Source organism: Stegostoma tigrinum, chromosome 1 (genome assembly GCF_030684315.1).
Source record: "Stegostoma tigrinum isolate sSteTig4 chromosome 1, sSteTig4.hap1, whole genome shotgun sequence".
In the NCBI taxonomy this organism is placed as follows: domain Eukaryota; kingdom Metazoa; phylum Chordata; class Chondrichthyes; order Orectolobiformes; family Stegostomatidae; genus Stegostoma; species Stegostoma tigrinum.
Genome location: NC_081354.1, coordinates 101,046 through 122,110, shown reverse-complemented (window position 1 = coordinate 122,110; position 21,065 = coordinate 101,046). Strand labels below are relative to the sequence as shown.

General features: G+C 44.2%; 1 protein-coding gene across 1 annotated transcript in view; it reads left to right on the top strand.

The window, feature by feature from the left end:
- srp72 (signal recognition particle 72) overlaps positions 1-21,065 on the top strand; it is a 112,389-nt gene that overhangs the window by 30,968 nt on the left and 60,356 nt on the right. Inside the window, exons 5-9 of the mRNA XM_059645511.1 lie at positions 9,424-9,535; positions 13,118-13,149; positions 18,411-18,535; positions 18,646-18,703; positions 20,652-20,783. Of these exons, the coding sequence (XP_059501494.1) occupies positions 9,424-9,535; positions 13,118-13,149; positions 18,411-18,535; positions 18,646-18,703; positions 20,652-20,783 (459 nt within the window). The remainder of the gene's footprint in view (positions 1-9,423; positions 9,536-13,117; positions 13,150-18,410; positions 18,536-18,645; positions 18,704-20,651; positions 20,784-21,065) is intronic.

Here is a 21,065-nt window from a genome sequence, read left to right as displayed (position 1 = left end):
TGGGGGGCAGTTGGGGTCCTTGAAAAACGAGGACATCTGAGATGTTCAGGAGTGGACTGCATCATCCTGGAAGCAGAAGCGGCAGAGGCGAAGGAATTCGGAATAGGGGATGGCATTTTTGCAGGAAGTTGGGTAGGAGGAGGTGTATTCTAGGTAGCTGTGGGAGTCGGTGGACTCGAAATGGATATCGCTTTCTGGGTGGTTGCCATAGATGGAGACAGAGAGGTGAAGGAAGGAGAGAGAGGTATTTAGATGGTCCAGGTAAACTTAAGGTTGGGGTGAGGTGGATGAACTGTTCGAGCTCCTCTGGGAGCATGAGGTGGCGCTGGCACAGTCGTCTATGTAACGGAGGAAGAGGTGGGGTTTAGGGCCAGTGTAGGTACCGAAGAGGGATTGTAGCCTACAAAGAGGCAGGCATATCTTTCCTCAGGCGGGTGCCCATGGCCACCCCCTTTGTCTGTAGGAAATGGGAGGAATTGAAAGAGAAGTTGTTGAGAGTAAGGACGAGAGTTGCAGGTACAACACCTCGTATCCCGCTTGGGAAACCTGCAGCCCAATGGTATCAATGTGGACTTCACAAGCTTCAAATCCGCTCCCCCCCCCACCGCTGCATTCCAAAACCAGCCCAGCTTGTTCCCACCTCCGTAACCTGTACTTCCTCCCACCTATCCCCATCTCCTACCTACTAGCCTCATCCTGCCCCCTTGACCTGTCCATCCTCCCTGGCCTGATGTCCCCTCCCTATCTCCCCACCTACATTCACCTTTACTGGCTCCCCCCCCCACCACTGGTACCTGTCTGTCCTCTCTCCAGCCGTCTTCCCCTTAACCTACATTCTATCCGCCTCCCCCGTCTCCCTATATATTTTATAACCCCCTTCCCCTCCCTCATTGTGCAATTTCTTCCCTAGCCTCCCGCAACATCCGAGGTTAGACTTCATCAGGCCCAGGGGATTTATTCACCTTAATATGGTTTAAGCTTGAAAGCACCTTCTGCCTGGTAGTATGTATGTGACCTAAAACATCCCACTTGTTCCCCTCCTTTCCTTAGCATCCATGATTCTCTCCTCAGAATGTACTGAGGAGAAATGCTCATTAAAAATCTCCCCCATTTCCTGTGGCTCCACACATAGATGGCCATGCTGACCTTTATCAATATCCCTTATCAGCCAGGGATCCCTAACCCTATCAGTTTTTTCCTTTACCCTAACAGAAACATTTTGTCCCTGGAATCTTGATACCACACTTTTAAAAGCCTCCCATTTGCCAGTTGTTCCTTTTTCTTCAAACAGACTTGCTCAGTTGACCTGTGCTAGATTTTAACATAGTTATGGAGAATGGTAGGGCAGATCCACTGGTTAAGGGGCTGAACTAGAGCGAGGTCAAAGGCCCCAAAGTTGACCTCACTCTAGTTCAGCCGCGTAACTCGTGGACTATCATTCTCTATAACTATGTTAAAACTCAGAGAGTTATGGCCACTGGAGCCAAAGTGATTTCTGACTGACACTTCAGTCACTTGCCTGGCCTCATTTCCTAAGAGGAGGCCCAGTGTTGCACCCTCCCAATTAGGGCTCTCTACATATTGATTTAGGAAATTTTCTTGGACACATCTGACAAATTCCATGTTGTCTGGGCATTTTATACTCTGGGTGGCCCAGTCAACACAGAGGAAATTAAAATCTCCAACCAGTTCTGCTGTATTATTTCTGTAGGTATCTGCAATCTCTCTACATGTTTGCTCTGCTACTACCCGCTGGCAATTTGTAGATCTATAATACAGTCCCAACAGAGTGACCATCCCCTCCTTGTTTCTAAGTTTTTACCGTATGCACTCATTTGATGACCCCTTAAGAATATCCTCACTAAGCAATGTTATGTCCTCCCCTGTCAAAAGTTCAACATCCCCCCCCCGCCCACCCTTCGCTTACATGTACTCTGTCATGCCTGTAGCTTCTCTATCCTGGAACGTTGAGCTGCCAGTCCATATCTTGACACCAGGTTCTCTCTGACCTGCTGTGCAGTTGTGATGGCTGTAGTGATGTCTCCCTAAAGTCTACTGTGATGACACTCAGCTGTCCTCTGATTCGCTGCCCATGAGACTTTGCTGTTTCATGGAGTGTGTCCTGCAGAGGTCTTCTGCACAGTTGTGATGACTGGCGGTGTTCCAGAATTCCACTGTGATGACTCTCAGTTGCCTTTTGATTCGCAGTAGTATATTTGTGTGGATAAAAGATTGATTGACTGTTAGAGGTTAGAGAATTAGGATAAGGAGAACATTTTGGATGGTGACCTATAACTAGTGGTATGTCACAGGGTTACTGTAGGGCTACAATTATTTGAAATATATATGAATTACTTGGATGACAAAAGTGAATGTACTAGATCAAGTTTGCAGATGACACAAAAATAGGTGGGTAGACAAGTAGGAGGATGACCCAAAGAGGAGGCAGGGGTATGTTGACAGGATGAGCCGGTACTCATGGAGTTTATAGGAGCAAAAGGTAGCCTTATTGAAACACTTGACAGGGTACATGCAGCAAGGTTGTTCTTCCTTGTGGAAGAGCTTAGGACCAGAGAGTGTAAAATCAGATTAAGGATCATGTATTCTAGTTAGATATGAGTAATTTCTTCTCTGAGGTTAATGAATGGGTCAAATTTTTTGTGTCAGGGCTATTGAGGCTGGGTTGTTAAATATCCTTGAGGCTGTGATCAACAGATCTTTAATCAGTAAGGAAATAAAAGATTATGGGAAAAAGGTTGGAAAGTTGAATTGAGGACTATCAGATTAGTCATGGTCACATTGAATGGATGAGCAGATTCAATGGGCTATCATTTGCAATTTTTGCATTCTGATTTTTTTCTATAATTTGTGCCAGAATGCGCAGATCTCTCTGTACCTCTGAGTTCTTACAGTTTCTTCATTTACATAACGTGCTGCTGCTTTGACTTACTGCCAAAGTAGATAATTTCACATTTTTCAACATTACTAATCTGAAATTACTAATTATAATTCAATGTAATCCTTTTCAAAAAGTTTGCCTCTTGCTCAGTTTACCGATATCCCTTTGACTCCTTATGTCCGCTTCACAACTTTCAGCTCTCCTTGTGTCATTAGTAAATTTGAAGAGTATAAATTCGGTTCCCTCATTCGAGTCATTAAAATAGTTGAGGTGCAAGTACTGATCCTGTGCCAGTCTGAACAGGATGAGACCAAAAGCCTCACTGGGAAGTTTCTTAACACTGTTGGTGTAGATTTAAACTAGATTCGTAAGGGGGGGGATTCCTGACAAGTAGCTTAATGGGGACAGACGTGGAGCTGGAATTAAACTGCTGGTAAATTAGTCTGGAAAGCAGAAGAAATGTAGGCTAGCTAAGAAAAAATTGAGTTTAATAAGGCTAAATATACTTTAGTGCAGAGTCTAAAGGAGGACCTGAGGACACAGCCACATGGGGTTATGATATAACTGTAACCCAGACTTTTCTGAAAGATGGGCAGGATCGGAAGCTCACTGTAGCCCGTTGGGTATTCAAACAAGATAGAATGATAGCAGAAGGACATAGGTCGCAATGTTAATCAAGGAACAATTGTAACAATAAGGATATCTCAGAAGGCAGAAAAGAGGGTAGAAATAGGTAATACAATGGGGCAAGCACATTGTTTCATGTGTAACATAAACTTCCAAATAGTCAGGGAAAAATGGAGAATCTAACGTGTAATAAATTTCAAAGAAGTTTAGGAATATTAGGAGATTTTAACTACCCACGTTTTAACCAGGATATTGAAACATAGAAAATAAGAGCAGTATTAGTTCATCTGGCCCTTCAAAGCCTGTTCTGCCATTGAATGTGATCACAGTTGAGCATCTAACTCTACTCTGTCCCTGCTTTCTCCCTGAACTCATGAATCCTTTTAGCCTGAAGAACTAAAAGGCTCCTCTGTTCGGGATGTGTTCTGAGTGAGCCTATGCAATTGCCTCACTCAAGTGGTGTTCCCGAAGCTCTGTCGGCTTCCCGAGGGTGTCCACTTCTGTTGGCATATCCTGTAACTCCTATGATCCATTTGCTGTATTTTCTAATAACAAAATACATTGTCGTGCCCAGTCAACACAGCATGGAGCTGGAGAAACACAGCAGGTCAGGCAGAGTCAGAGGACCAGGAAAGTTGACGTTTTGGGTTGGGACCCTTCATCAGAACTGGCCTTTCTGGACAGAGGAGGACAACTTCTTCAAATATTCCTTGTGTCTTAAAACTCTACTGTGAAGCCTGTTCTAAGGATGCCCTCCTTGAATAAGTTGACCTCCTCTTTCCAAAAAGACCAGCTGTGATGAAGGGTCCCAACCCAAAGCATTGACCTTCCTGCTTCTCTGATGCTGCCTGTGTTCCTCTAGCTCCACACTGTAGCAAGTCTGACTTACTGCATCTGCAGTTTTTGCTGTCTCCAAATTGTAATGCCGATTTGAAGTCCATGGGCTTCAGCTAGTAGGTGCTTTTGCATTATTACATTGTTAATCCCACATACTGTCAGGTGTCTCAGCATCTCATTAAGGATTAAACCAATGTCGCATGCCTCTGCCAGTCATTCTAACTTCGCCAAAAACCCCAACGCGGATTCCTTTGATTTGCCAGCTGTTGAGTAAAACTGACACTCTCAGAATTAGAGGAGATTTGATGTCATAATATTCCTTAATTAAATCTGTCAACTCTTGAAAGGTGGTAGGAACTGCAGATGCTGGAGAATCTGAGATAACAAGGTTTAGAGCTGGATGAACACAGCAGGCCAAGCAGCATCAGAGGAGCAGGAAAGCTGACGTTTTAGGCCAAGAATGTTTTCTGAAGAAGGGTCTTGGCCTGAAACGTCAGCTTTCCTGCTCCATTGATGCTGCTTGGCCTGCTGTGTTCATCCAGCTCTACACATTGTTAACTCTTGAAGGGTGTTAGTATCTGGTGCCACAGGAAATGCTAGGCTCCTAATAACTGAAAAAGCTGTGGGTCCACAGACTGTCAGGAGAATTAGTCGTTGCTTTTCATCTGTCCCACAGTCATTTGCCTGGAAAAAAAAAGTGCATACTTTTCACGTACTTGGGCCAGACTTTGAAGGCAGTATTGAACGAGTCAAGCTTCCCAATTAACAGGATGATGCCAGAAATGGTTATCACAACTCAAAGCCAACTGTTGTGAGCAAATTTCATCAGCTTACTTTTTTCTCTTGTCGCCACAAAAACTCCACAGAGGCCTATATCCCATCAGCAAGTCACATTTTCTATTCATGTACATAGTACTTGACACTGATCTGGTTTCCTCAGAACCAGTTCTCAGAGTAAGCAAAACCTCTGATGCTCCAGTTTTTATCTGTCAGCCAGGGTTTCCTGATTTGACCAAGTTAACAGCACCACTCAGGGAACTCATATTCTGTGGTCCACCTGGCTGACCTCATTACAATCATGACAGAGGTGAACTGGCTTCTTGAACTGCTGCAGTCCATGTGCTGTAGTAATGCTGTTAGGGAAGGGTTTCCAAGATTTTGACCAGCGGCGATGAAAGAATGGTGATATATTTCCAAGTCGGAATGGTGAGTGGCTTGGAGAGAAGCTTGGATTGGTGGTCCCATATTTCTCCTGCCCTTGTCCTTTTAAATGTAAGTGCTCATAGGTTTAGAAGGTTATGTCAAAGGAACCGTGAATGCAGTGCATGTTGTAGATAGTACACACTGTTACTACAGAGCTTCACTGGTGAAAGGAGTGGGTGCTTGTGGATGTGGTGCCAATGAAGCGGGCTGTTTTGCCCTGGAGTGTGTCAAACTTTTTGAGTGTATTGGAGCTGCACCCATCAAATCAAGTGAGGAGTATTCCATCACACTCTTGACTTAAGTCTTGTCAATAGTTGTCAGGCTTTGGAGAGTCAGAAGGTCAGTAATTTGGTCTGACCCTCTGACCAGTCCATCTTCTTTCCCATCTATCCGCCCCTCCCATCTCACTGACCAATCCCCACCGCTCCCTACCTGCACCCTCCTATCACCATCCCACCTACCTTCCCCAGCCCCAGCCCCACCCCTCCTCTCTATTTATTTGTGAGCTCCCTTCCCCCTCTCCATTTCTGAAGAAGGGTCCTGACCTGAAATGTCAACTTCCTTGCCTGGCCTGCTGTGTTCCACCAGCTCCACACAGTGTTATCTCAGTCAAGGAGGAGTCTGTACAAACATCTTCATCCTCATTAATGAGTGAGTGTAGCTCATAAGTGCATGAAGATAAAGCTGAAGCATTTGCAGTGATCTCAGCCAGAGTTTCATGTGCGGACGATCCATTTCAGCTTCTGTCGGAGGCCCCCAGCATTACAGATGTCATTCTTCAGCTAATTTGATTTATGCAATTCTTCATTTCTGAAGAAGTGCAACTGCATCCAAAATGTTAACTCTGCTTTCTCTCCTCAGATACTGCAAGATCTACTGAGTTTTTCCACCAATTTCAGTTCTGTTTTTAAGTTATGGAAGGTGTCCACAACCTGGCTATCAAGAGTGCCTGCTTAGCAATATCCTGCTCATTTATATTCAATTTGGGTTCTGCCAGGACAACTCAGGTGCTGACCTCATTCCAGCTTTAGATCAAACATGGGTAAAAAAGCTGAATTCCAGAAGTAGGGTGAAAATGACTGCTCTTGACATCAAGTCTTAAATGGGACTAGTTTACTTTGGGAGACCTGGTTGGCATGGACAGGTTGGGCCGAAGTGTCTGTTTCCCTGCTGCATGACTCTATGCCTCTACGATTGAGAATGGCATCAAAAGGATAAAGTAGAAATTGAGTTACTAGTAATCAGGGGAAATCTCTTCACTGTATAGAGTCTACCTGGCATAAAGGAAGGTTGTGGTTATTAGAGGGCAGTCATCTCAGCTCCAGAACAGCACTGCAGGAGTTCCTCAGGGTAGTGTTCTGGACCCAACCATTTCAGCTGCTTTATCAATGACATCCGTGTTAAGGTCAGAGTGGGATCTTCAAATTCAGTAATGATTAGTGTTGATTATTTTGTGCTCATGACTCCTCAGATACTGAAGCAGTTTCCATCCAAATGCAGCAATACCTGGACTAAATTCTTTGTTTGGCAATTGGCAAGTAACATTCATGCCACACAAATGGTGCAGTGACTATTTCCAATAAAATGAAAACGAGCTTTTGTCTCTTGGCATTAAATGGCACTGGCATCATAGAATCGCCCACTATTAATATCCCAGGACTACAAGAGCTCCTTGGAGGCTAGGAATCCTGCAACAAACTTACCAACCATACCTCCGATGTTCACATCAAATCATTTGTATGAATGACTAAAAGCAATGGAGCCAGCAAAGCCTGATGCAGGCCTTAAGGCACAAATCAGCAGTGTGATAGAATACACTGCTCTTGGCTGGATGCTTGCAGCTCCAACAACACTCGGGAAGTTTGACACTGTTGAGAACAAAACAGCCCATTTCATTGACACCCTCTACTACCTACAAAATGGACTTTAGCAACTCACCACGATTCCTTAAAGAACACTTTTGAAATACAAGGTGAATGAGTACAATGTCACCTGCAAGTTTCCCTCCAGGTCACTTGCTGTCCTGTCTTGCAACTGTACGCCTGATGCTTTGGCGCCATTGGGTCCAAAATTCTGGAACTCCCTCCCAAATGGTGATGGGGTGTGCCTACACCAAATAGATTGCAATGGTTCAAGAAGTCACCTTATTATCACTACCTCAAGAGCAATTAGCAATGGGAATAAATGCTGGCTTAGACAGCATTCACTTTTTGGATGTTTTCACTCCTGATGGGACCTTGCTGGAATCTAAGGAATTTTAGAAAATCAAAACTGATTTATCAATGTCTCTACAGTTAGTTCTTATAAGACTTTACGATGAAGCCCATCAGAATCCGAGAAATTGTCAGCTATTTATGCTAATATGATTCTTGGCTCCTTTTCCTTCCTAGTTGTAATTAAGTTCAAGGTTAGATCACTCGGAATAGAGGGAGAACTAGCTATTTGGATACGGAACTGGCTTGAAGTTAGAAGATGAGGGGTGGTGGAGGGTTGCTTCTCAGACTGGAGGCCTGTGACCAGAAGTGTGCCACAAGGATCGGTGCTGCATCCATTGCTTTTAGTCATTCATACAAATGATTTGACTGTGAACATAGGAGTTGTGGTTAGTAAGTTTGCAGATGACACCAAAATTGCAGGTGTAGTGCACAGCGAAGAAAGTTACTTTGGAATGCAATGGGATCTTGATCAGATGGGTCAGTGGACTGAGGAGTGGCAAATGGCATTTAATTTAGATAAACGTGAGTTGCTGCGTTTTGGAAAGGCAAATGAATGCAGGGCATCTTCACTTAATGGTAAGGACCTGGGGAATATTGCTGAATAAAGAGACCTTGGAGTGCAGGTTATAGTTCCTTGAAGGTGGAGTTGCAGGTGGACAGGATAGTGAAGGAGGTGTTTGGTATGCTTGCCTTTATTGGTCAGTTCATTGAGTATAGGAGTTGGGATGTCATGCTACGGCTGTACAGGATGTTGATTAGGCCATTATTGGAATACTGTTTGAGTTTGATACTGTACAGTTTGAGTCTCCCTGCTATAGGAAGAATGTGTAAAATTTGGAAGGGTTCAGAAAAGATTTACGAGGATGTTCCCACGTTTGGAGGGTTTGAGCTATAGGGAGAGGGTGGGACTATTTTCCTTGGAGCATTGGAGGCTGAGGAGTTACCTTACAGAGATGTATAAAATCATGAGGAGCTTGCATTTGATAAATAGATGGGGCCTTTTCCCTGGGGTGGGGGGCAGTTCAAAACTAGAGGGCATAGGTTTAAGGTGAGGGGGAAAGATTTAAAAGGGACTTAAGGGGCAAATTTTTCACACAGAGGGTGCTGTGTCTGGAATGATCTGCCAGAGGAAGTAGTGGGGGCTGGTACAGTCATAACATTTAAAAAGCATCTAGATTGGTACATGAATAAGAAGGGTTTAGAAGAATGTGGACCAAATGCTGACAAATGGGTCTAGATTTATATAGGATATCTGGTCGGGATGGACGAGTAAGACCGAAGGGCCTGTTTCTGTGCAGTATATCCCTGTGACTCAATTTTCCTATCTCTCTTTCTCCTCATTTTACAAGAAACCGGAGCAAACCACAAATTGGAATCAATGAATAAACTTCGAATTACTCAGTGATTCACTGAGCATTAGGAATGTAAGACAGATAAAGACTGATTTTTTTTTTGGGAGCATGCCACTAAAGTCTCAATCTTGGTTCTAGAAATATTGAATTTCTGTTAATTCTTAGCTATTGTGCATGGAATTTGATGATATGTCAATTTTTTAAAAGTGATCTCAAAGTTTCTTTGTAGTAACTGAATGTAACTTATGCTGCAATTTTTGATAAACAACATGTTTGTTCCATTACACAGGATGATTTGGGTTTACCAGAAACTGCATATGAATTGTGTTACAATGCTGCCTGCACCTTGATTGGTGAGGGCAAGCTGCCTCAGGCCATGGTTAAGCTTCAGAAGGCTGAAGGTAAGAACATTTCTCATGAAGGAAGTTTCTTTATTGTCTTCATGGGATGTGGGGCTCACTGGAAGTCCAGAATTTGTTACTCGTCACTCATTGCCCATAGTCTAAACGTCTTAATGTGCCATTTCAGAGGGCAGTGAAGAGTTAACCATATTGCTGTAGTTCTGGAGTCCAATAAAGACGAGACCAAGTAAGAATGGTAGATGTCACTCCCTTACTGACATTAGTAAATCAGAGATAATGGGAACTGCAGATGCTGGAGAATCCAAGATAATAAAGTGTGAAGCTGGATGAACACAGCAGGCCAAGCAGCATCTCAGGAGCACAAAAGCTGACATTTCGGGCCTAGACCCTTCTTCAGAGAGGGGGATGGGGTGAGGGTTCTGGAATAAATAAGGAGAGAGGGGGAGGCGGACCGAAGATGGAGAGAAAAGAAGATAGGTGGAGAGGAGAGTTCTGGAATAAAAATAAAAAATTTTATTCCAGAACTCTCCTCTCCACCTATCTTCTTTTCTCTCCATCTTCGGTCCGCCTCCTCCTCTCTCCTTATTTATTCCAGAACCCTCACCCCATCCCCCTCTCTGATGAAGGGTCTAGGCCCGAAACGTCAGCTTTTGTGCTCCTGAGATGCTGCTTGGCCTGCTGTGTTCATCCAGCTTTACACTTTATTATCTTAGTAAATCAGAATGGCTGTTATGGCAGTCAACAGTTGTCCATTGCTGAGGTAAGTTTTACATTTCAGATTTATTAACTGAATTTGAATATGGGGATCCAATGCCTCCACATATTCTGGCTAGGCTGTTAAATCAGAAACTCAGCTAATGTTTTGTGATCCAGGTTCACATCCTGCCATGGTAGCTGGTAGAATTTGAAGTCAGCAAAAAATATCTGGGATTAAGACTACTGATGACATGAAACCATTGTCGCTTGTTGGAAAAATCCATCAGGCTCACTAATATCCTTCAAGAAAGGAAATCCACCATCCTCACTTGGTCTGGCCTGCATGTGACTTCAGACCGACAGCAATGTTTGACTCTCAACTGCCGTTTGAAGTGCCCTTGCAAACTGCTCTGTTGTGTCAATTACTATGAAGATGCAGTAAAGAAATGAAACTGGACAGATCACCTGGCATCAATCTAGGCACCAGAAAAGACAAAAGTAGAAACAAGTCTGTTGATGCTGCAGAGCCCTCTTTGCTAACATTTTATCTAGTGCTAAAATTGGCAGAGCTGCCTCATAGACAAGTCGAGCAACTACCTGACAAAGTCATAATTGTGGAATTATACCTTACAGACAATGTCCCAGACACCATCATCATCATATCAGGTGATGTCCTGTCCCACTGGTAGGACAAATCTGGCAGGGTGGTGGCACAATAATATGCATTTAGGAGGGAATTGGCCTAGACATCCTCAACATTGACTGCAGACCATATGAAGTCTCATGGCTAAGCCCGAAACATCAGCCTTCCTGCTCCTCTGATGCTGCTTGGCCTGCTGTGTTTATCCAGCACTATGCCTTGTTATCTCAGATTCTCCAGCATCTGCAGTTCCTGCTATCAAGGAAACCTCCTGTTGGTTTATACATACTGTCTCCCTTGGCTGATGAATTACTACTCAGCCATGTTGAGCAAGACTTGGATGAAGCTCTAACAATGGCAAGGATGGGCTATGGTGGAGGATTTCAATGTCCACCACCAAGAATAGCTCAGCTGCAGCGCCACTGGTTGAGTTGGTGGGGTCCTAAAGGATATGGCTGCTAGACAGAGTCTGTGGCAGGTGGACAGGGAACAAACGAGAGAAAAATTTATTTGACCTTATCCTTACCAAACTACTAATGCAGATGCACCTGTCCATGTTAGTATCAGTAAGAGTGACCACTGAGCAGCCCTTTGGAGACAAAGTCCCACCTTCACCTTGAGAATACTCTCAATATGTTGTGTGGCACTATCACCATGCTAAATGGCACAGACTTCAAACAGATCTATTAACTCTAGACTGGGCATTCATGATGTGTGTGGGCCATTAACAGCAGCAGAATTGTAATCTATCACAATCTATAACATCATGACCCAGCATAACCCGCACTCAACCATTGCCATCAAGTCAGGGGATCAACCCTGGTTCAATGGAGAGTGCAGGAGGACCATGCCAGGAACAGCATCAGGCATTCCTATAAATAGGGTGTCAACCTGATGAAGCTACCAAACAGGATTATTTACATGCCAAAAGGCATAAACAGCAAGTGATAGACAGAGCTAAGTGTTTCACGACTAACAGATCAGATCTAAACTCTGTAGTCCTGCTATATACATCCAGTCGTGAATGTGATGGATAATTAAACAACCCACTTGAAGAGGAAGCTCAACAAATATCCTTATCGTCATTGGTGACGTAGCCTAACACACCAGTGTTAAAGATAAGTCTGAAGCATTTGTAGCAGTCTTCATACAGAAATGCTGAGTGGGTGATGCACCTTGACTTCCACCAGTGATCCTCGGATGCACCGAAACTGGAGGGGCACCAATGTCCTTTCAAGGAGCTATGTTAAGGGTTTAAACTAATGTGGCAGAGGGGTGGGAAGTGGAACAGTAGGTCAGCATTTGAGTGATTGAAGAGAAGGTCAACGTTGTCAAATAAGTTAAACAAGAAGAGCAGGCAGAGCCAGGTTAATGAACATGGCAGGACTGGTGGTCTAGGTATTTACTTTAAAGCAAGGAGTATAACCGGTAAGACAGATGAGCATAGAGTCTGGATCAGTATATGGGACTGGATCAATATATGTAGCCGCTACAGAAATTTGGTTAAGAAAAGGGCTAGTCTGGTAGCTCCAGTTTCCAGGGTTTAGATGTTTCAGTCAAAATAGAAAGGACTGCAAAAGGCATTGGAGACTTAGATTACTGATTTAAGGAGAATGTTACCGCTGTACTACAAGAGGCAGTCTTGGAGGACTCATTTGATAGAATGGAACTTGATTATAAAAAAGATGAATCACTACGATGAGATTATACTGTTGGCCTTAGAAGTGCTACTCTCTGCAGCATGCAGTGCAAAAATTCACCAAAGATCCTTAGACATAACCTTCCAAACTCATGACTACTTCTGTCTAGGAGAATAGGAGCAACAGGTACATGACAGCATTACCACCTGCAAGTTCCTCACCGAGACACTCATTATCCTGACTTGGAAATATTCTTTCACTGTTGCTGGGTAAAAATCCTGGAATTCTCACCCTAAGGGCATTGTGGGTCAACCTACAACATATGAACGACAGCGGTTCAAGAAGCCAGCTCACTAGTACCTTCATAAAGGCAGCTAGGGATGAGCAATAAATGCTGACCAGCTAGTGAAGCCCACATCCCTTGGGTTAATTTAAAAAAAATTCCACCAGTTGTTAACCCAAGTTCCCAGATCATTAGCCTGGTTTATTCATCCAATGGCGTTAACACTGTCACTAATTTCCTACAAATTGATTTATGATTATGTACGTTTTATTGTTATGATAAAAGCCCAACAAAGTACCAAGCACAAGCAGTAGTCAATAAAAATTTGAGTCTTGTATTCATTGTGTACTTGTTGCTTTCAGAACTCTGTCGGCAGTCTTATTCAGAGGATACTGTGAGTATTTCAAAATGATGATCTTGGAATGACTAAAATATGTTGATTTTAATGCAGATTGATTTAGGATCTCTCTATAATTGTGGCATTGAATACAACTTGGGTCTCATTTTTCCAACAAGGATGGACCGGTGTCTCAATTTTATGAAAGTTCCTTAAGAATGATATAATTTTCCATGCAAGGTATTGCTAATGCCATGGTATTGACAGGAAGATCCAAGGTTTAATTTGTTTTTCTCCAGAATTAGTGTATTTTTGATAAGGTACTGTAATGGTTTCTGGCACTCTTGGATTAGGCTATCTTTGAGGGATACCTGTTTTATATGTGGATCTTGCTGTGGTGGACCCAGCAAATGATGATGCACAGTGAGGTGATAATGGGAACTGCAGATGCTGGAGAATCCAAGATAATAAAATGTGAGGCTGGATGAACACAGCAGGCCCAGCAGCATCTCAGGAGCACAAAAGCTGACATTTCGGGCCCAGACCCTTCATCAGAGAGGGGGATGGGGTGAGTGTTCTGGAATAAATAGGGAGAGAGGAGGAGGCAGACCGAAGATGGAGAGAAAAGAAGATGGGTGGAGAGGAGAGTATAGGTGGGGAGGTAGGGAGGGGATAGGTCAGTCCAGGGAAGACGGACAGGTCAAGGAGGTGGGATGAGGTTAGTAGGTAGGAGGTGGAGGTGCGGCTTGGGGTGGGAGGAAGGGATGGGTGAGAGGAAGGACAGGCTGTACTGGTTTTGGGATGCCGTGGGTGGACGGGAAGAGCTGGGCTGGTTGTGTGGTGCAGTGGGGGGAGGGGACGAACTGGGCTGGTTTTGGGATGCGGCGGGGGAAGGGGAGATTTTGAAGCTGGTGAAGTCCACATTGATACCATTGGGCTGCAGGGTTCCCAAGCGGAATATGAGTTGCTGTTCCTGCAACCTTCGGGTGGCATCATAGTGGCACTGCGGGAGGCCCATGATGGACATGTCATCTAAAGAATGGGAGGGGGAGTGGAAATGGTTTGCGACTGGGAGGTGCAATTGTTTATTGCGAACCGAGCGGAGGTGTTCTGCAAAGCGGTCCCCAAGCCTCCACTTGGTTTCTCCAATGTAGAGGAAGCCACACTGGGTACAGTGGATGCAGTATACCACATTGGCAGATGTGCAGGTGAACCTCTGTTTAATGTGGAAAGTCATTTTGTGGCCTGGGATAGGGGTGAGGGAGGAGGTGTGACGGCAAGTGTAACATTTCCTGCGGTGGTGGGGTTGGAGGGCAGTGTGGAGCGAACAAGGGAGTCACGGAGAGAGTGATCTCTCCGGAAAGCAGACAAGGGTGGGGATGGAAAGATGTCTTGGGTGGTGCGGTTGGATTGTAGATGGTGGAAGTGTCGGAGGATGATGCGTTGTATCCGGAGGTTGGTGGGGTGGTGTGTGAGAACGAGGCGGGTTCTCTTTGAGCGTTTGTGGCGGGGGCGGGGTGTGAGGGATGTGTTGCGGGAAATGCGGGAGACGCGGTCAAGGGCGTTCTCGACCACTGTGGGGGGAAAGTTGCGGTCCTTGAAGAATTTGGACATCTGGGATGTGCGGGAGTGGAATGCCTCATCGTGGGAGCAGATGCTGCGGAGGCGGAGAAATTGGGAATAGGGGATGGAATTTTTGCAGGAGGGTGGGTAGGAGGAGGTGTATTCTAGGTAGCTGTGGGAGTCGGGGCCTCTCTGATGAAGGGTCTAGGCCCGAAACGTCAGCTTTTGTGCTCCTGACATGCTGCTGGGCCTGCTGTGTTCATCCAGCCTCACATTGTATTATCTGGGCTTGAAATGGACATCAGTTACAAGCTGGTTGCCTGAGATGGAGACTGAGAGGTCCAGGAAGGTGAGGGATGTGCTGGAGATGGCCCAGGTGAACTGAAGGTTGGGGTGGAAGGTGTTGGTGAAGTGGCTGAACTGTTCGAGCTCCTCTGCGGAGCAAGAGGCGGCGCCGATACAGTCATCAATGTACCGGAGGAAGAGGTGGGGTTTAGGGCCTGTGCAGGTGCGGAAGAGGGACTGTTCCACGTAACCTACAAAGAGGCAGGCATAGCTGGGGCCCATGCGGGCGCCCATGGCCACCCCCTTAGTCTGTAGGAAGTGGGAGGAATCGAAAGAGGTGCTGTCAGTGTCCGTGAGACCACCTAGCAACAGAAAGGATCACCTTTAAGAAAGGATGATCAAAAAGTTACGATGAGAAGTATGTTTGCTAGAAGACTTTAAACACTGTGCTTCAATAGATTTCTGTCCGACTTTTAGTTTAGATGCAAGGCAAATATTTTTAGATTGTAAATTATGATTACTAGAAACAGCTTTGATTTTGACATTTTTCAGTGCTTTAAAATGTTTTAATTTATAATTGACAATTCTGTTATTGTGTAGTTGCCTACAGTAGTGTGAATATTTTTCCCAAATGCTTCAGTATTTGCATTTCATTTATTTTTTCAGTGCTTTTTTACTTTGGCCTGCTGCCTGCTGTGTTCCTCCAGCTCCGTACTTGGTTATTTCTGACTACAGCATCTGCAGTTCTTGCTAATCAGTGCTTCCACATATTGTTTTCACAGCAGCAGCAGCTCCTTCTTCGCAGCTCCACATAACCGCATGCGATCCTTCGGAATTCTTTAATTATAGAAGGATACTCTGCTTCCATTTGGTGTCATTTTGGGGTAGATTGGAAAGTCCCCCTTCAACTCACCCTTTATTACTTCATTATGTGATGCTTATCTCTTAATGCTTTCTTTTCTAATTCTAAAATATAATGCCAGAGAGATTACTTTGGAACAAGGACCATGTTAATCTCAGTCTGTAGCTGGACCAGTTGCATTGGAAGTTGTGAGTGTTGGTCCCAGTGACAATGTGAATAGCATTTGATAGTCTATCTGAGGTTTTACTGGGTGTTACATACATGATTGGTTTATTGTTTCAAACTTTGAAAACTGTTGTGCAACAGTTTGGCATATTGTGATTCAACAGGTCACTCAACATTCAGTGATAACTGAGCAGTCAGTTTTGGGCAGTTGGATGGAAGCAGTCAAAATACAGTGTTGATACTATTGGGCTGTTAGTCAGGCAGGTGCTGAGGCACAGGAAGAAGAGGCTGCATCCCAAAAAGGTGCTGCTCCAAGCTGTTAGGACTCAGGAGACATACAGGCAGTTCAGAAGCACAGTTGGACTTTGGAGTTAAAGTTCAGGAGAAGCTCTGACAGTTGTTCGGGCTATTAGAAAGGCCATGTCGTTAAGTGCTCAGTTTGGGTGAGAGCAAAAGTGAAGAGAGTCAACAAGCAGCAATGGCATTGTTTAGCTGAGCAGAATTAGAGATTAGAGAAAGGCAGAGGAAGTAGCAGCTTAGTAAGGTTAGCTGTCTGCAGATAAACTGATGTGCCTTTGATTAGGTACTGAATTACAGTTTCCCGAATCCAGGGAAGTGCAGCCCTGATTGGAGAGTGAAATATCAGAAAGTGAGCTTTCATTGAGGTAGTATATGATGAAGTGGCTTTTAAGCAAATTCTGGAGCTAGCTCATTGAAAATGAAGAAATGGAAATCCTTTGAAAAGTTTGACAAGATTTGAAGACCCTCGGTGACATTAATGTCTGGATGACTAGTGAAAAATCTGTGGTGAGGATCTGTCTTGACCATGGTTGCCATTTGATGTGCTCTGTGGAGTGTTCAACCCCAGTGTTTCTGTGACCCATTATTTACCTTAGGTTAGTTCTCATTAGATGTTAGAATACAAGTTGTGTGTGTTTGTATTACTGTTCTAACTTTGTATTGTAACAGTATCGTCGCTTGTTCAAATATTGTTGCTTTGTTCGCTTCCTAAATGCCTGGCAACTCTCTTCTGTCTGTTTTTTTAAAAAGGATAACTGATTCCAGGCTGAGATAATAAAGTGTGGAGCCACACTGGGTACAGCAGATACTGTATACCACATTGGCGGATGAGCAGGTGAACATCTGCTTGATGTGGAAATTCATCTTGAGGCCTGGGGTGGGAGTGAGGGAGGGGGTGTGGGGCAGGTGTATCACTTCCTGCAGTTGCAGGGGAAAGTGCCGGGTGTGGTGGGGTTGGAGCGAACAAGGGAGTCGCGGAGAGAGTGGGTCCTTCTGGAAGGCAGACCAGGGTGGGGTTGGAAAAATGCCTTATCCAGCCGCACCACTAAAGACATTTTTCCAACCCCACATTTGTCTGCCTTGCGGAGAGACCGCTCTCTCCGCGACTCCCTTGTTCGTTTCACACTCCCCTCCAATCCCACCACACCCGGCACTTTACCGTGCAACCGCAGGAAGTGCTACACCTGCCCCCACACCACCTCCCTCACCCCCATCCCAGGCCCCAAGATGACTTTCCACATCAAGCAGATGTTCCCCTGCACATCTGCCAATGTCGTATACTGCATCTGCTGTACCCAGTGTGGCTTACTCTACATTGGGAAAACCAAGTGGAGGCTTGGGGACTGCTTTGCAGAACACCTCCGCTCGGTTCGCAATAAACAACTGCACCTCCCAGTCGCAAACCATTTCAAACTCCCCCTCCCACTCCTCAGATGACATGTCTATCCTGGGCCTCCTGCGGTGCCATAATGATGCCAACCGTAGGTTGCAGGAACAGCAACTCACATTCCGCTTGAGAACCCTGCAGCCCAATGACATCAATGTGGATTTCACCAGCTTCAAAATCTCCCCTCCCGTCACTGCATCGCAAAACCAACCCAGCTCGCCCCTGCCTCCGTAACCTGTTCTTCCTCTCACCTATCCCCTCCTCCCACCTCAAGCTGCACCTCTATTTCCTACCTACTAACTTCATCCCGCACCCTTAACCTGTCCGTTCTCCCTGGACTGACTTATCCCCTCCCTACCTCCTCACCCATACTCTCCTCTCCACCTATCTTCTCCTCTATCTATCTTTGGTCCGTCTCCCCCTCTCTCCCTATTTATTTCAGAATCCTCTCCCCATCCCCCTTTTCTAATGACGAGTCTAGGCTGGAAACGTCAGCTTTTGTGCTGCTTGGCTTGCTGTGTTCATCCAGCCCCACACTTTTTTATCTCGGATTCTCCAGCATCTGCAGTTCCCATTATCTCTGATTCCAGGCTGAATTGTGATACAAAATCTGGTTCTTAACAGTTGTGTGATACTTGCTTGGAGTGTATTTTCTGTAAAAGGTTTCCAAATGTTGCTTTTAATTTCAAAAGATAAATGTATTTTCCTCCGGAACACAAATGATTCTAACATACTCATAATCAATATCATTTATAGGATATAAGTGATGAGGAGATTGATGCCGAACTGGCAATAATTCACGCTCAGATGGCTTATGTTATGCAACTCCAGGGGCGGAATGATGACGCGTTGCAGCTTTACAATCAAGTGATCAAATTGAAGTAAGCACTACAAAGTTGGAGATCGTAAATTTAGAATGTTTCAATGTACATTCACTGTATGTATGAATATAATGTATATTCAGTGTCTAAGTTTTGTTCCTGTTTTGAAGGCCCTCAGATGTTGGACTGCTTGCTGTAACTGCCAATAACATCATCACCCTCAACAAGGTACTTCATCCATGAGTCTATGTTCATGCCTAATTTACTGCAAGGACTGAGGATTGATGTTTAATTAGCAACATGGTGCCAAAACTTAATCAAACGCTTTTTCTAAAAAAAAAACACCTTACTCTCCCATGAGTCCAGTTGACTTACCTCTTTCCAGAATTTAAATGATTCGACTATTGTACCGTTTATGGTGGCAGGATCGGATAACCAGCACGTATTATTGAAGAGAAAATCGGGCTTGACAAATTATTGGAATTCTTCAAGAATTTAACTAACAGTGTTGAAGTGAAGCCAGTTGATGTAAATTATTCAGACTTCCAGAATGCTTTTGACAAAATCCCACATCAGAGAATAATGTGAAAAATGAAAGGTCGAGGGATTGGGTAGTGTTTTGAGGTGGATAGAAAACAGGTTGGCAGATAGAAAGCAAAATATGCAATAAAAGGATCTTTTTTCTGAATGGCAGGCAGTGACTAATGGGGTACCACAGGGATCAGTGCTAGGACCCCAGTCTTTCACATTATATATAAATGATTTGGACAAGAGAACTAACTGTAATATCTGTAAATTTGCAGATGACACAAAGCTGAGTGGGTGTGTGAGCTTTTGAGGAGGATGCAGAGATTTGATTTGGACAAGCTGAGACAATGTGCAAACGTATTATTAGGTGAAGTATAATGTGGATAAATTTAAGGTTATCCATTTGCGAACAAAAATAAGAAGGCAGATTATTTTCTGACTGGTATAAATTGTGAGTGGAGACCACTCATACCGGTCACTGAAGCTAAGCATGCAGGTGCAGTAAATAATAGAGAGGGCAAATGATCTGTTGGCCATCATAGCAATGTGATTTGTGTACAGGAGTAGGGATGTCTTGCTGCAATTATATGGGGATTTGGTGATACTATACAAGAATCATAGATTTGCTACAGTGTGGAAACAGGGCCTTCTGCCCAACGATTCCACACTGACCCTCAGGGCGTCCCACCCAGACCCATCTCCCTATAGCCCACCTAATCTACACATCCCTGAACAGTATATGCAATCTAGCATGGCCAATCCACCTAGCCTGCACATCTTTGGACTGGTGGCGGAATCCCACGCAGACCCGGGTCCCTGGTGCTGTAAGGCTGCAGTGCTAACCACTAAGCCACCCTGCCACCCCCAGAATATTCTGTGCAGGTCTCTTTATCTGAGGAGGGATATTCTTGCAGTGTAGAGGAGTGCAGCAAAGGTTTACCATTCTGAATCCTAGGATGGCAGAACTGATGTATGAGGAGAAGTTGAATTGGTTATGATTATTTTTGCTTGAGTTCAGAACAATGAAGAGAGATCACAGAAACCCATAAAATTCCAACAGGAATGAATAGGGTAGATTTAGGAAGGATATTTCCAATGGTGGAGAAAGTGCAGAACCGGAGAGGTCACACTCTAAGGACACGGGGCGAATCGTTTAGGACTGAGATGAAGGGCAACTTCTTCAGCCAGAGAGTGGCAACCTTGTGGAACAGTAAGTAGTTAAGGTAAAAACATTGTACAGTTTTAATAAAGAATTGGATATAGCTCATGGACTAAAGACACCAAAGGGTTGGGGATGAAATCAGGAACAGTTTATTGAGATGGCTGTTCAGCCAAGATTGTAACGAATAACAGAGCAGGTGTGAAGAGATGAACGACCTACTTGCCTTCTCTTTCTATGCTCCAGTTCAACTTATGGATAGCGTATAGGGTGGAGTATAAAGAAAACAAAAGTTGTGTTTCATAGTGAAAAAAAAACATTGAGTTGATGCTCATATCTCAAGGCTGCATGAGCTTCATGATATACTTTTCTACTATTTTTCAATCCTTCAGTTGCCTCGCATCAAAAGTGAAACTAATAGTTTGTCCTGTTTGCACTTTCATGCCAGTGAGCTGAATCTTCTAACCCAAAAGGGAACTTTTTTTGTAGGACCAAAATGTGTTTGATTCAAAGAAGAAAGTAAAATTAACCAATACAGAGGGCGTGGAACATAAGCTCACCCAGAAACAACTACAAGCTGTTGAATTCAACAAGGCTTTGTTGGCTATGCATACAAATCAGGTAATGTGAAAATTTACTACTTCCTAAATAAGAACTGCTCACCACAACTACCTGCTAACTTGATAAGTTTCTTTTCCTCACATATTTGACCACTTTACTAATTGTAAATTTGTGCAGGCTGAATGTTTGCAAACTGTTGACACAACTGTGATTGTATTGTAATGTCAATAGTAAATGTAGATAGATACACTTTTTATGATTCATGCAGAGGACTCTGTTTTGTAGCTTTCTGCAGTCTTTCCCCAGGTAAGCAATATTCACTCCTCCATCTTACATTTCCCC